At 36.0% G+C, this 16,894-nt stretch overlaps 1 protein-coding gene across 1 annotated transcript in view; it reads left to right on the top strand.

The window, feature by feature from the left end:
- CEP128 (centrosomal protein 128) overlaps nucleotides 1-16,894 on the top strand; it is a 101,788-nt gene that overhangs the window by 10,946 nt on the left and 73,948 nt on the right. Inside the window, exons 8-9 of the mRNA XM_030452313.1 lie at nucleotides 7,919-8,035; nucleotides 15,903-15,989. Of these exons, the coding sequence (XP_030308173.1) occupies nucleotides 7,919-8,035; nucleotides 15,903-15,989 (204 nt within the window). The remainder of the gene's footprint in view (nucleotides 1-7,918; nucleotides 8,036-15,902; nucleotides 15,990-16,894) is intronic.

Genomic DNA, 16,894 nt, shown 5'->3' with positions numbered 1-16,894 from the left:
TTCAGTTCAGTTTCCTTAATTCTTCTTTCTTGGGGGTTGGAACTAGATGAGCTTTAAGGTCCCTTCCAATCCTAGCCATTCTATGATTGCATATATCTAAATTCTTATAGATGTACTCTTCGATATATTCAGTGCTGTTTCAAAATTGCCTGTGTATAGATGTGTGGTTATAAAGCTCTAGTTATTACTGTTTTGAGTCAGTAGTTCAGAATTCATTTTCATTAGAGGTTATGATTCTTGGAGCATTTTTGATGCTGCGTCTGAATACTTTTAAAGCCGCATCAATGCACATTAATTTTATTTTTAAAAGTACACTTTTCCATCCCAGATAAAAGCCAGAGGACATCTGAGGTAGTGACGCAGGCAGAGTTGGATGTGTGTTTCAGATCACTCTCCATGGCCTTGTACTTGAGAGTCTGTGTGTGGTTTTGGTGTAAGGACTGCAGTGACTGGAAAAGCAGAAACATAGCCCTCATTTTCAAAAAGAGAACATAGGAAGACCTAGGGAACGACAGGCCTGTCAGTTTCACCTCTGTGCCCAGAAAGATCATAGAGCAGATCTTCTTCAAGCCTCTGCTGAGGCACATGGAAGATGTGGAGGTAGTTGGTGGCAACCAACAAGGCTTCACCAAGGACAAATTTTTCCTCAAAAATTTGGTGGCTTTTTACAGTGGGGTCACAGCATCTGTGGACAAGGGAAGAGCAACTAATGTCTTCTGCTTGGACTTGGGCAAAGCATTCAGTGCTGTCCTGCACAAGATCCTTGTTTCTAAATTGGGAAGATATGGGTACAGTGGATGAACCACTTGGTGGATAAAGAATTGGCTGGATGGTTGCACTCAGTTGTGGTCAGTGGCTTGATGTCCAAATGAAGACCAGTGTTGAGTGGCTTTCCTAAAGAGTCAGTACTGGGACTTAAGCTGCTTAACATCTATGTTGTTGGCATGGACAGTGGAACTGAGTGTACCCTCAGCAGTTTGCTGATAATACTAGGTTATGTAGCGTGGTCTATACACTAGGAGGAAAGGATGCCATCCAGAGGCACCTTGACAGGCTCCAGAGGTGGGCCTGTGCCAACCTCATTGAATTCATCAAGGTCAGGCACCTGGGCTGGGGAAATTCCAAGCAAAAATACAGGCTGGGTGGAGAATGGATTGAGAACAGCCCTGAGGAGAAGGACCCGGGGATGCTGGTTGATAAGAAGCTCAAAATGAACTGGCAGTGTGCTATTGCAGCCCAGAAAACCAACCATATCCTGGGCTGCATCAAAAGAACTTTGACTTGTCAAGAGAGGTGATTCTCCCCCTTGACTCTGCTTTTGTGAGACTCTGCTGGAGTAGTATGTCTAGTTAAGGAGCCCTCAACAAAAGGACATTGAGCTGTTGGAGCCACAAAGATGGTCAGAGGTCTAGAACACCTCTCCTATGAAGAAAGAATGAGAGATTGTTCAGCCTAGAGAAGAGAAGGTTCTGGGGACACCTTAGAGCAGTCTTCTAGAACCAGGCAGAGACCTACGAGTAAGTTGGGGAGGGAATTTTTAGAAGGGTGTGTAGTGATAGGACAAGGCCTAGTGGCTTCAAAGTGGAAGAGGGGAGATTTAGATTGGTTAAGTAGGAAGAAATTCTTTATTGTGATGTTGGTGAAACACTGGCATAAGTTGCCCAGGGAAGTTGTGGATGCTCCCTCCCTGGAAGTGTTCAAGGCCAGGTTGAATGGGGCTTGGAGCAACCTGGTCTAGTGAAAGGTGTCCCTGCCCACTACAGGGGAATTGGATCTAGATGATTTTTAAGGTCCCTTCCAGCCTGGACCATTCTGTGACCCAATATTAGGTATCTGATTAATAGAGATGGTGCAATTAGAAGTTATTTGAGCTGTTTCTGTCAAAAACGATACCGGTATCAAGTGAAATGGGTCTCACATGGAGTTAATGTGGTTACGGTATCTCAGAGATTATTACTGCCAGATAAACAACTGTCCTTCACAGAAGATGTCAGAGAGGAATTTTTAGCACTACACAAGTGACTTGTGAAATGTGTATTTCGCATTATCATTTGGCATTAAGAAAAATTTTAACAACATTAAAGTGACATCTGTGAAAGAACTTTGCTGTTTTTGTGATTTTAATACTTCCGTTTCAAGTGTGCATTGATGGTAAAATAAGTCTGAACAAGAAAGGCAACAAAATCGGTTGAAAGAGATTTCAGTCAGCAGGATTTGCGCTCGGGAAATAAGAGTGGAAATCTGAAAAATCAGGAGAGAAGGTCAAGAAGTAGGTTGCTGGATTTTGTAAATGAATAATCCAGCATTTTTGTCAAGAACACATTTATCTGCATGACTTAAATGTCATCATGGTTTTAAAAAGAACATTCTGTTCTTTGTGGTGAATTGGTGTTGGTGGAACTTTCTGATAGCCTAATACATTTTCATAGATTTTGCTGCTACCTAAAAGCCTTACCCAGAGACACAGCTCTTAGTGTCATTATCTTTGAGGTAGTCTCTGTTGGTAAAAATGTATCCTTGAAATCACATTCTAATATATTGTGAATGCAGTAACTTATTGCTAGCAATTCATGTTGTTTTATAGAACCTCCACATGCTTTGTGCTGTTCTTCAGTGAGTAATTTGTCTATGCTAAGGCTTTTGATAAGATCAAGAGGACAAGACATGTAGTCTTATGGTGGAAACATTGACCTGAGTCAGGGTCACTTGGGATAAAGCAAAAAAGAGCTGTAGAGTTTCTTCTGCATGTGCTAATTGATGAGTTTATACTTAACTGTTTCCAACAGTTCTTTTCTATAAACAGGAGTCCTGAATGGCTTTTAATCTGTGAAATATTCACTTTGTAACACTGACAGAAACAAAGGTACATTTGGCATCTCTAGTGGGGGAAAACGGCTAAGCCTCTTAGAATAATGTTTGCTTGCTTAGAGTTACACGAAAATGAAGAAGCTGCTTAGAAAAATTTTGGGAAATGAAGAGGGTAGAATATTTCCAGACAGTGTGGAAGTGGTCTGGATACACTACAACAGTGACTTTGAATAAATGCGTTTAAAGACATGAAGGAGATCAAATAATAGATGGTGTGACTTCATAAAGTAAAAAGGAGTCCTTCCAAAGTTATAGTCAAATGGTAGAGGTAAGATACATTTAAGCAGTTAATTGTAAAAATGCACCAAGGCAAGTTTAAAAAATAAGTTGACAAAAAAGGTTGCAAAGTATTCACTAATGTAACCAGATTAATGCCATGGTATCACTAGTTAAAAAGATGATCACTCTAGAAAGGGTGTTCAGAGGAGATAAGATCTGGTGAGGAAGATGGTGAAAGAATGTATTATGTTTTTGCATCCATCTTGACAAAGAAGACTATTGGCAGGTTCTAACATAGTAATACACCAGAGGATTGGCCTGAGATTTGGAAGCACCTGTGCTGGGACTTGCTCTGTTTCATAGCTTAAATGAAAAGCAATTTGAAAAATGTGGTGATAAGCTACCCCGTCTGTGATAGTGTGATGATGCTAGCTTTCAAAAATGGAGAATGTGAGTTTACAGCATTCCGGGAAGTCTTGTTGCTAAGCACTGCTAGGACATGAATGCGATGTAGTAGCTTTTTCGGAGAATACAGAGGAAGCCCCAAGTTCTGTTCTGAACACTTGGTTCTGTTGCAAGGTGCAACATAAGAAAGCTTAATTTGCTATGGGCTTGCATGCTCTCTGCCTCCTTTTCCCAGTACTCTCCCTTACCACTCAAACCTCTTTGGCTTTGTGTCACACAACAATAGCTTATATTTTATTCTAGTTATTTAAATTCTTGTACAAGAACTTTCATGTTCTTCCCATATTACGCTTCCTCAACCATGATATACCTCCAAAGTGCCATGGCACTTTCTTTGCATCGTTCAAGGTTCACTGCTAGCTTTATTTTCTCACACGTCCAACCAAATATTTCTTAAAAGGCTAAATAAGTTAATATTTAATATCAGACTAAATGCATGTTTTGTTGACAGCCAAAACAAAGGAATAAAGGCTGAGTTCTCCCTTTTTCCCTAAATGGGGCACTTATGAGGTCACCTCTGTCTAGGATCTTACTTTCTTGAAACCTCTCACAGAGCCTAATATGCCTGAGAGTTCTGTACCACAGAAAGTTTGAATGTGTTGGTCACTTTCAACTGAATTTTGGGGAAATTAGGGATTGAGAAGCACAAATGAAAGAACATCTCATTATGTAGCTAAAATAGTGTTTTTATGAGGCTGCCTTTGTTTCATTCTCTTTTTCCAGGATTATTATTTCATAGTATTTTGTCTACCAGAGAATGTTTCCTTCTGCAGAAGTGTTAGCTAATGTACTACCTATTTCTTTATCCTCAAGCAAGGTATTGGTCAACCATTCAACAAAAATTTGATTTAAAAAAATGATTAATTTGCTTATAGTATAAGCTTTGCTCTTTGTTTATTATGTCTTCGTTTCTCATACATATTTGGAATAGGTGTGAGGATGAAAATTTTTTATTTAGAAAATAGCATTAGATACAGAAAAACTTAACTACTTGGAAGAAATGAGAGGTGGTCAAATATTCAAACATATTCTATGCAAATTCTTTTTAAAAGGGAAAAGTTGACAACATAGTATAGGAAATACAGCTATATATTGATTTGCCAGAATTAGAAGCTCTACCTTTACTTCAGAGACAGAGAAAACACAAAGTGGAAACTAAATTAGATTAATAAGAACAGTCATAAAAAATACATGAGTGGAAGAGCCATAGTGGTAGATAATAGGATGTATCAGCAAAGAGACATCAAGAATGGTGATGATTTACTTATTAGTGTATCACCGTTTATCAGAGAGGCTGAAGCAGTTGTTCTGTTCCTAGCAGAAAAGGGAAGACCACTGACACAGTGTGCCAAGAAAGTTAATTCCTAATTAACACCTTTTTAACGGTGATAGTTGCCAACAAGATAAATTGCAAGTTAGTGACCAGCAATGGGAGTGTAAGACCTCATCTTAAAATTCAGATGGAGAGGGAGGAGGGGAAGGAGGCATATAAAATATTTTGAAATAACCTGGTACAGATTAGTTAAGAAATGGAAATAACCACCTGAAGTGATCTCAGACTGGCTTAACCACTGTTTTTGTGTGAATCAGAAAAAATATTCTTGGAACACTGAAAAAGGGCAAATCTTGAAAAAGGAAAAAATATGCTGATATATTTTTCCAGGACTTGATTTGTAAACATCCAGGAGCAGAAGAGACACTTAAGAAGCATACAATATAGATTTATCAAAAAAATTGCACTTGTATCATGGAAAAATTTTACCAAGATGAAGCAGAAATTTTCTATACTTGATGCTTTAATTTCTATTTTAGACAGAATTTTATATGCTGTTCTAATAACCTTTTCACTACAATGTGGCAAAACTCAATATAGTCTATAATAAGCACACAGCTCTCCAGACACCTGTGTAGTTAGAAAACTAGAGGAGTTAGTGAAGTGAATTTGGCATGCTGGTGTTCTTGACCTGGTTCTCTCTGAAGTATTTATTAGTACTTTAAATGATGCAACAGAGATGCTTGCTATGTTTGCAGATGGACTTCAGATATTTTGGAAAACATAACTGAAATCCACTATTCAGTTTTGGGACTTAGAACAAGGCTAATAGGTGTGAAATTCAGCAAGGAAGACGAAAATTGTCCTTTAGGAAAAGCAGGTAAATCTAAAGGCAACAGAATTAATTGTCTAGGGAGGCTGTGAAAGTTTTCTACAAATGTTTTTAAGCAGGTTAGACTTGTAGTAAAATGACATAGATATAAAAGGTTATGTGTTTAGCCAGGAAGCAAGTTTGCTAGCTTTTGAAGTCCCTTCTAGCCTCCTCTTTCTGTGCTCTTTTCACTGAGATATACTACTAATAATTTTCTTGATAGAGGTTTTTTCCAATTAGTTGTAAGTAGCATTTTTTTTAAGAGGATTGTCTTATTGAAATTACTTTGCACCTGACAAATATAATGAGTGCACCTTTTTCAGAACCTTGTTAAAAATATGGTAAAATATGGTAAATCACTTGATATCTTGTAGTTAGTAAAAAGTTAATTTCTTCCTTGTTCTTCATGAGTGATAGTTTGCAATAAAATCTGAAGTTTGCAGGAATATGAAGCTTGCTCATCATGTCATGCAAGTGGTGACCTAGACCCATATCAGTGAAGAAGTTACTGACATCTCCTTTTGAACGTCTTCTATGGAAGTGGTTACTTTAGGATCTTGTGTCAAGTCTAAATTAAACATCTTTTTAAAATAGCTTTAATGTTCTCTTGCTTTACTTCACTTAAAAAAAGATGTGTGAGAGAGCTGAGAAAGCTTCCACCTTCAGACACATGTCTGTCAGACAAATGAAACAAAGTCATGTTTTTACATTTAAAAAAAATCTTTTAAAATGTAAAAACATGACTTTGTTTCATTTGTGTGCTTTAGGTGTATCTGGAGGAAAGAACAGAAGATACTTCCTAGTTTTCAGGAAAGTCATGACAAAATGTTATTTTCTCTTCCTGCTACATAGTGTCATTGTTTCTGCTAGCTGGAGTATTTTGTGAATTATTAGAATTAACACTAAGTAGCAGCTGTGAAAACAAATATAAATGTTGTGCCGTGGTCATCATTTATGCTTTAGTTTTTAGTAGGCAGTTTTTCTGAATTATGACTGCAAAGCTTTCATAATTTACATGAAAGAATGTGGTTTGACTCAGTGTGTTATTTTGAGCATCTCCTGTTGGTTTTAAGAGAATGTAAAAAATTCCAAATTAGAAGCTCACCACTTATCTGGCTGCACAAACAAGAAATGCTTTCAAGCTGATGTACTCTGTTGTGAAGAAAGAGACTTTCTTTCTTTAAACATGATGTACTGTGAAGCCCAGGATATGAATGTATTCTTACTTATGTTTATATTGCTTCAGAATTGTGCTACTCGTGTTAAAATTTTCTGTCCACATCTACACTTAGCGATAGTACAAGCATGCATAGTGTTAAAAGCAGAGATGGGAACTTGATCCCCTTTACATACGTCAGGAAGTAGTAGTTAAATGATGCTGTAAGTATCTAAAGGTATCTAAATACCACTCAGTAGTGGGTTTATTGCTTTCTAGTGATTGTTTAAAATAATTAGCTTTAAGGTACGGAGGTATTGATAGATATTTTCCTTGCTAACCTTCCACTTTAGCAGTACAAATTTATTTTGTTGCCCACGAGAGGGTGCTGTCTGCTAGCAGCTTGAATGCAAAAAAAAAAAAAAAAAAAAAGTAGTTCTGGTATTGTAGCTTAAGGTTGAATTACTGTGTTTTAATCTAAATTGCCTTAACAAATAACTATTTTTATTTGTATTAGTTTGTACATAGGTTCATAAAATATTGGCAAAAAGTCTTACAGTGATGTAATTATTTTGTGCTCTTGCAGTCACCCTCATATACTTCGCTTTTTGTTAACTGTTTTTTAGTCACAGATTTCATAATATGAAAGAGGCAAACACTGGTCTGTTTTACACACTGGAGATGTGAAAGAAATGAAACTCCAGATGTTAATCAATCCTGTGACAGAGAAGCTAAGGTTTTTGTATAGCACCTTCAAGTGAGGCTACACCAAGCTTTATATTGAGCTACTTAACAGTAGAACCACCACTGTAAAGAAAAATAATGGATAGATCTAAAAGAGGATATAGCTAGCCAGATAGTGGGTCAGTTCACTGCTTGAATACTCCTGGAGTGCTCACTGATATAACTCTAGTTATTTTCTATACCATTCTAAATCTTATTTAATAAAATGAAGTTGTGTTCTCTTTCTGCCCCGTGCTCTATTTCCCTTGTTTGCCATTGTTATCTTAATACATGGTAAAAGACACAATAATTTCCTTCAGGGTGGTTTTTTTTCCTTTTGAAGGTATCAGAACGGGTAGAGAGAAGACTTCAGGAGATAGAACAAGCAATGCGTGCTGAGAGACAGCTTGTAGAAAGGCGCCAGGACCAACTGGGACATATGTCCCTTCAACTACAAGAGGTATGCAAATCAAAACTTGCTGTGTATTCAGAATTCAGTGAGACATTTGCTGCTTTGTGAGCCAGTACCTGACAGACTAACAAAAGTGCTTATATCTTTGGCATATTCTTTTAGCTGTATTGCTCCAGCTCTGCATACTTTGGTGACCAGACGATAACAAGTAGGGTCTCTGTTCTTCATGATGCTGTCTTGCCTGTGTTTAGAACTTTTTGGTAAACACCTGTGCACTCCTTCAAACCTTGAACAAAGTAAAGCAAGTCATTAGCTGGGTTGTCTTAATTGAAACATTTTTGCTTTCTAAAATGTATAGTTCACTTGCAGCCAGCAAAATATTACTTATGAGGAAGATTCAAATGTTTATATTATGAATTAAAATCCCTAGTAGCTAGTAGCTTTTTTTTATAGTTGTTTTGGGAAATTTATGAAAAATACATCCGTTTCTTATTTTATTGCTATGTGGGATATCTGTGTCTTAACATAGTGTAACTTTTTATTTCTCATCCCCTCAAGATGTTATTGCAATGCTGTTTCTATCTATGCAATAGAATATTATAGTTGAGAAGAAATGGGCAATTCCTTGTTTTTTGCTTTTAATATCGCCAGTGTACATGATTTTTGGAAGGCAGTTTTATATTGTGCAGTGCTATAGAGAAATCTTAATTTAGACTGACACTTTGTATTCCATGTAAGGCTACAGACTCTTTAAAGATGTTATACTTAAGAAGATGCCCTTATAATGTAGATTTAAAAAAAAAAAGTTTTTCAATATGCTTGTAGTGCTGCTTCTAGTATTTAGGGAAGAGTTTCTTTTTTTCCCACTTTTGATGTACTAATGGGTGAAAAGTACTAGAATGCTTTGTTAGAGTTTTCATTGCTCTTTAATTTGCCTGTGTCCATATCTAGATTTTTTTATTTTTTGGTTGTGCCTTCTGTCTGGTAGAGATGCTTAATGAAATGACTCGGTGTCATTTGATATGGTTACCTGCTAATTTTTATATCCTTTTCAAGGGATAATGACTTCTATCTGTAAAGATAGACTGACTTTGTCATAGTTTCCTGAGAAGAAAGATTTGAATTCAAGTGAATTAATTCAAATGTATTTCAAACACTTTCATAAGATTGGCTAAGTGATCATGAATCCTCAAGCTGGATACCTTTTTTCCTAGTAGCTCATCTTTTCAAGTTCATGAAAAATGAATATGAAATTCTAAGTACATCTCCAGTCTTCCATTCCCCTAAGCTGTGCAGCTGTAGATGAAGGTGTTTTACTCCTTTTTCCTGCAAATTCTATTTGTTCTGTGAATATTTTTGTAAATTATTTTTTCCAAAGAACCCCTTTCTGTTTAAAGGTTTCAAAACTTCAATATATAGTCTTAATTTTCAATTTAGAGGAAAGCTCTACCATTGGTCTCCTTGGTGAACTTTTAAGAGTTTGCTCGAGCCAAGATTCACACCCAATCCTGACCTGAGCAGGCCTACTGCAAATGCCATACCTGTGTACATTCACAGTTGCTGCTGCTTGGAGGAGAATCACATTCTTGGTGACTACCTTCACTCCCTCAAGCAGGAGGGCTCATGTCCCAGCTGATGTTCTGGTGGCTGATCTGTAACAGATTTCTTGGGCTGGACTATTGTCTCAGTTTTTGGGAATCCTAATGAAACATAATGACCCCTGTTGAAATGAATTATGGATTTTTCAGGAGCTTCAACCTTTAACATGAAAAATTGAACCTGGTGGTGTGAGCTGACAAGTGTAGAGGGGAGCTTTTTTTAACAGGTATCAGGCAATCTCTCTTTACTCTATTACAGGTGAATATGGAGACAGTATCAATCTTGAAAGAAATTTTCATTAAAGTCCTAGTAGCAACAAGCATTTATGTCCTCTTAATTCTATTTTTTTCATAGCTGTCTGAACAGCTTGGAGACCATCTTTGTGACAGTTGCAACTTCCTACATGCCAGATGTCTTTAGATTTAAATATTGCTAAGGCTCTTACATTTCAGACCCTTATTATAAACTTTCATACAGTGACCTCACCTTCCTTCCCCATTGAGCATTCATTTATTTTTGTCCTTTTCTAGGTAGAAAATGGTTTCAGTTCTAGATATTGTTTGTATTTACCAGGAATAGTTTAGCATCTCTTGAGCATTTGGCTGAGCTCTTTCGCCCTCACATTGGAATTCTGGACTACCTTGCGCCCTATATTTTGAAAAATACTTGATTTTGAGAGCAAAGCGTGGCCTGGATTCTGAACATGCTGCCTCTCTGACTATTGTCCCGAAAGGTTGCTGTATGGGAGAGCTTTGTGAAGAAAATTACTTTGTTATGGAAAAACAAAGTATATAAGGAATAATTGATCTAATCTCAAATTAAACAGATGCCAATACCAAAACAGTCTGAGAATTCAGTGAAGCAGATTTGAGTTTGAGCTTCTGGTTTTTGATTTTTCAATTTTTTTTTTTTTTTTGTATGTGGTGTTATGGATGACTAGATTCAATATGGGAAACCAAATAGAATGAATAATGTAATTTATGACTATGAAGTATTTTAAATTTATAAATATGAATTGTTTAAAAAGGTTGTTATTTCAACAGTGTATTTTCAAACTCAGTAGTAGGTGGCTTCTTATTGGTTTGTTCATTACTTGCATCAGAGTAAGTGTTCAGTGCATTTTGCTGAGGTCTGTGCTACAGACAGAATTAAATTTGGCTTTAAAGATCTCTGAGCAAAGTTGTTTGAAAAACTCAATAGCTTACACCACCACCACTGGCTTTTAGATATCCTGGATTTTAAATAGGCAATTGCAACAGAGCCTAAAGGATAATTATTAAAAAAAAAAAAAAAGAAAATAATAAAATTTCTGATAAGAATCACTGAATTTTGTGGTAAATATCAGATGTAATTTAGTTTTTTTTCTTAGTGGACACCAGGTCACTTGGTGGTAGCATTTGCCACAATTTTGCTTGACAGGTGAGAGAATTTTAAAGAACAGAGATTCTCAGAGACTCTAATGTAGAAGCTTACTTATTTCTTGACAGCCTTGCAGTTGAGGTGTGACTACATTGTGTATAAGAACAGCAACTTCTTAACACAATATGACATTGCTGGTTTTTGCTCCTTATTGTGAAATATGCTCTTTCTGCTGCTTTGATACTTGGCTGTTACAGATGCTATTTGCAAGTCTGTAATAGTCTCATCTTTGTCTCATCACTCCTTTGACCTCTCATGAGATATCCAGAAGATTGCTGAGGACTGGCTACAGAAAAAGGTGGAACTCTTAAACTCAGCCATACAAGTGTGTACTCACTCAGAGTTTCTTGGGGAACATTGTAGATGAAAATACTCTTAATGAACACAGTGAAGATGGAGAGAAACCACTTGTTGTTTTCGGCAACTTGGTTGTTCCTCTTGGGGCTTATATTTTGCCTGAGGTACCAGAAGGAGCAGCCAAGCTACTTTCTAGTAGATGGAGCATCCTCTGCTGGTGAAGCATTAATAAATCTAGGGATAAAACTCTAATAAATACCTGTGCTGGTTCTCTTCAAAGAAGGCTTGGAGGAGATGGCAGCAATTTAGATTTAATTTTTCTAATATTCTCTAATGGCACTTGCTGTAATAATAATAATGCAAACCTGGATAGTGATGATCTTGGAATTTTTTTGGTCCCTATTCTATTTGGAGTGGAGTGCTTGGATTCATCCATGTAAATATGTGTATTGGCAGTCCCTTAAGAACAGAATCTTGCTTATCACTAACGTGGATTTCTTTAAGCAGTCAAAGCCTTTTACCTAGTTTCTTCTTGTCTTCCATTGCCCATCATCTTCTGTTGCTCCTTTCTTTTAATAACTGCAACTGAGGGAGTCTTACACCAGGGTCTTCTGGTTATACAAATACAATATGTTGCAGGGGAAGGAAGAGTAGACGTGCCTCCTGCAGATATTGATTAGGAGAGAAAGCTTTCCATCTGAGACCCAAGACTGAGTGTGGAAAGTGTTGAAATACATATGAAGAAGTAGGCTTTATTACATATAAATGTTCCTAGGACATGGTGTATATCACTAGCTTAAGTTGCTGTATGTTAGGAAAAATGTACTTGAATCACCTTGTATACTTTTGCATACCCTAGTGAGAATAAATTAAATAAGTATTTTGTTGCAATTATTATTTGGATGAAGCATGTTTCTACATAATTTTTGAGAAGAGCTTTTTTCCTTTGTAATTTGAATTATGAGTTAGATGGACTGAACTCTGTCAGTATCCTAAATCTTGTAGTGATCCTTACGTGGATGTAATGCACTATTAAACTCTTTTTCTGTCCTCTTTTATTTCTCCAAGATGCATCCCAAGAAATGTTGCTGGAAGGAAGGTGGGGTTTGGGCTGACTTCTGAAGTCCTGTCATTTAATACAGCCTGAATGATTTACATGGAAATGCTATTAAAGCATTTATGGCTATTTAATGAGACATTTTTTTCATTATTTTGCCTATTATGTGTTTCAAACAAACAAAATTAAAATTTGACTTTTGGATTTGATCAGTAATTGTTTAAATTAAGAAACCTTGTGGGGTTTAAATGTTAATAGCTGTTATTTTAAAGGAAAATGCAGTGCACATAACTGACCACTGCTTGTCAGTATTTTACTGTCTTAAGCAAAACATGCTCCTAAATCTGAATTATTAAATTATATATTTCCAGGATCTAGCTGAACAAGACAATACATTTCACTTGGTCTTTCTCTTGCCTGTCTTGTCTTTTTGTCTGTCTGTCTTATTTGTATTATGTTATTATTGTAACCAGACTGATTATTAACAAAGATGATATCTAGTTTTAAACAGACCATAAAGACAGCCTGACATAAAATTTTGCATCTTTAAGATCTAAATTTGTGTTATTATTTTGAATCTGTAGTCTGTATGTGTTGCATGGAGGTGGATAAAAGTTTTCTCTACATTTTAATGGATGTTCTAGCTTTGACTGTGTTGGTGTATTTAAACACTATCTGTTTAAACAGCAGTTACTGTAAACTGAAAATTACAATTAGCAACTTAAGCGAATCATGCAATTCATGCATCTTCACTTTTTCTGTATTCCTGATACAATTATGTTTCTGATTAGAAAGGAGAATAAATGTACTCATCTTGCCAGTGTTACTAACATGTATATGTATGTTTCTTTAACAAAATACATTTGTTGTACAAACTAAAACTGCCTTGAGATTCTCCAGTTCTGTATTTTGAGCATGAAGACACCATGGTACTGTACTGTGGGTTTGCGTTTACACATCTATTCTCTAAAACAAGATCATTTTTAAAAATGGGCTTTAAGCAGCTTTTATATGCATTAAATATCCTGGGTGGCTTTACTAATTCCTGTGTTTGGCTTTCTGGATTTTGGTGAAATGAGTCTGTGTTCATGCTTTGCATGCTTGAGGTGGACAGAAGCATCTTTATAGAACATTTGAACCCACTGACTGTGATAACACAGTTCCTGTAGTTAGGTCTTTAGCTAGGAACTTGGAAAGGCCACAAAGCATTGGTTTCCTTTTGCTTTGTTTAACTGGGTGTATGGATTCTGCTTGCCTCCCACTGCACATACCCTGAAGTCCAAGAGGCTGGTGGACTTCACAGGAGGATGGGGTAGACCAGCAGCAAAAGCATTGTTGGAAATTCTGTTTTTGCACATATTTGTCTCTTATGTGTTTAAACAAAGTTAAACTTGATCTGTGCTCTGAGCCATCTGGATGTTTTAATGCATTGTTGGTATTTAACCCCTGTCTCTCTGCTGTGCCACCTGGGACTTAGGGGTTTCTGTTTTGATTGTAGTTTGAATCTCACTGTCTTGGAACATGGTTGTGTCTGATATAAATCTGTCACTGAAATATCACTGAAATATTAGTCTATCTTTAATTTAAATGGCTGGCTGGCATATCTAGGTAGCATAACCAAACTCGTGCTAGCTGCTAGTGTAGAAAGGGAAAGAATTTTCATTCAGATGAGGATGTGGTAATTTTTGTCTTACTTTAAAGTATAGCTTGAATCTGCATGTGGATTTCTGCTAGAATGCATACAATTCCCTGATAAGTCTTTGAAACGACAAATTTCAATTTGTGGTCTGTGCATCACTTTCAAATAATCTGGTTTTAGTTAAAAAAATAAAACTGCAAAACCCAAACCATAGGAAAAGATAGCAGGCTTCAATTGCAGGAAAAGTTATGATTCACTGTTTGATTGAGAACTGTTGTTAGAGGCCTCGACATAGATATTTTTTATTATATATGGGCAAAACTATCTGATATATTTAATCTATTAAGTTTTGGGGTTCATATACTGCATATAGATGCAGTATGCTGAGCTTGAGTATACTAGGAATACTAATATTCCTAGTATACTAGGATATTCTAAATGGCCTTAAGCCACTGAAGTCTTTTAAAAAGACCTGTAGGAATTACTCTACTGGGACAAATCAAAGGTTCATCTAACCTGTCAAGGCTAAGAACCTGTTTCTCACAGGACAGTAGTCTGTAGAGAAACCCTTGTGTTTCCTGAGGTAAGGATATAAGTTATTAAGTTATAAGGATGTAAGAAGATAAGTATATAAATGCATTTTTTTCCTCCACAAAACTGCTTTTGAAAGTAGAGCTTCTAAAGCTGAATTCCTGGCTTCACTTAGGTGAGTTAATACCTTACCTTCTTTTTTTTTTTTTTTATACAGTGAAAACATTCCCCAGTATACAGTGAAGAGAAAATGTTAAAAAATTGAACAAAATTGCACTATTTTCAGGGGCATAATACAGGAATATTTGTTTAAAGAAAGATTTCTTTAAAATGTAAAATAAAAAATGCTGATTAGGGAGAATTGACTGGGAAATAGACATTTGTTTCTGGACAAGTAGTTTTAGCAAGTAATGGTAGAAGAGTGTGTGCTAAGGTCTTTGATTTGTGGCTAGTGTGAAAACCACTTGGCCATGTTGTGTAGCAGTTAACACAGTTGTGCATTTATTAACACAGTTCCTCAAATTCAGAGCAAATTCTAGCAGTATGGCTAGTGATCTCACCAATGGTATTGTTATAGCCTGGGATATCCACACTTGGGCTGTGTATGCTGCAAATTTTCTATCATTAATGTCTGATGCCTAATGGACTCCTTTGCCAGTGATTAGCTATGTGCTGCAAATACTGTTGGTTTGCAGAGGGGAGACTTTGAAGCTGGTGTTCAAGACAGTTTTATTTTTGTTAGACAGTTTAGCAAATGTATTTGTTTTAAGGTATTTCAGTTTGAGGGGGTAACAGGAAAAGTCCTCATGGATGTCTTTTACTGTTTTTCAAAGTAAGTCACATCAGTATCAGTAACTTTTGATCAGGAAAGTTTCATCTGATTCTTCTTGAGTACTGTATTTCTAAGTATCTGCCCAGTTCCAGATGAAATCTTCTTCCTTTTTTGGCTTATAGTGTTTTCCTTACTCATATCATGAATATTTTGCATTAGAGAATATTTTATTTTCATCTGGTATGTTCACAGCTTATGTTTAAGGTAACTCTAGAGCATCTTAGACCTTAATCTCAAAGTGTTTTGGGTCAGCCTTGGGTGCCTGGAGCTCTATACATCAGAAGGATGTTACTGCTAGTTTTGACTTGGTATTTGGCCCTATTATGTGCATGGGTGTGTCTATGTATGCATGGATGTATATTTATTTTTTTCAGAACAATATGCATTGGCTCCACAGGGAAGCATTAGACACAGACAGAAAGCATTTGTCTAACTCTTCATTCTTAAAGATATCAGCAGATTCTTTCATTTTAACTGACTTACAAAGAAGACTTCTGTAATTTTTATTATTAAGTTCAGAATATGTTTTTCTTCTCTAAAGGCTTTAATGAAGCGAGATGCTAAAGCAGATGAAACAGAAGAACTCATGAGAAATAAACTTGTGAAATATGAAAGTGAAAAGAACCAAGTAAGACTTAATTTTCTCTTTGTTTGATTTTAAATAAGTGTATACCCTCCTGTGTTACATTTGTGCTTCCTTTTTTCAGAGAAACCAGGAGGATAAAACTCTTATAAAGTAAAGATAACAAGGTTTGGTTTTGTTTTGTGTGATTTTTTTTTTTTTTTTTTTTTTTTTTTTTTTTTTTTTTTTTAGGAAGTAGTATAAATAGAGTTATGGTGAACTTCTGTCTTTCCTTCAAAGCTCTTTAATTACAGTGTGTTACTTTTAATGACTCTTCCATTGTGTCAGGTGGATAAGTTTATAACTTAGGGATTGTCCTTGATTTTTTTCTCTTTTTGTTTTTAAATATATACAGGGTCTGCTGCTGCTTATTTGCAGCAGCTCACAGATGCAGCACTTCTTTGTCCCTGCAACTAATACATACTGGTTATTTTGCACCATGGTTGTTATTAATTGCTCTTACTGAAATACGTGTTGTAATATTCCTCTATTCTAGAGAAAAGATTTCTTTACATTTCTGTTTTGGCAGAATGCTAGGACAATGTCACACTTCTAGTTTTTTCCTCTTATATCAGTTTAGTCCCTTTTTCAATACTTCCGTTTATGTTAAACCATCTATGTAGTGTTTTATGTTACTCTCTCCATTCCATTAATGCTGATCTTGTTTACTTTGCCCATTTGCCAGCCTCTTGATCCTCTATGAGACTGCTATCACTGCAGTGACAGTTTCTGATACCAAAACGTATATTTCCATGTAGATCTTTGGGATCTTTGAAGTGTTAATGTTAGAAACCGGAAAATATTTTGTAGGTTTTGTTTTATTTTTTTTTCTTTTTTCTAAATGGTCACTAATTTGCTGACTATTTTGATTGGAAAATTTAAAATTCTCCTTGTACTATATTTTTTAGGAA

Source organism: Calypte anna, chromosome 5A, assembly GCF_003957555.1.
Source record: "Calypte anna isolate BGI_N300 chromosome 5A, bCalAnn1_v1.p, whole genome shotgun sequence".
NCBI classification, from domain to species: Eukaryota; Metazoa; Chordata; class Aves; order Apodiformes; family Trochilidae; genus Calypte; species Calypte anna.
The sequence above is the reverse complement of the archived record's forward strand: the minus strand, read 5'-3'. Positions and strand labels throughout refer to the sequence as shown.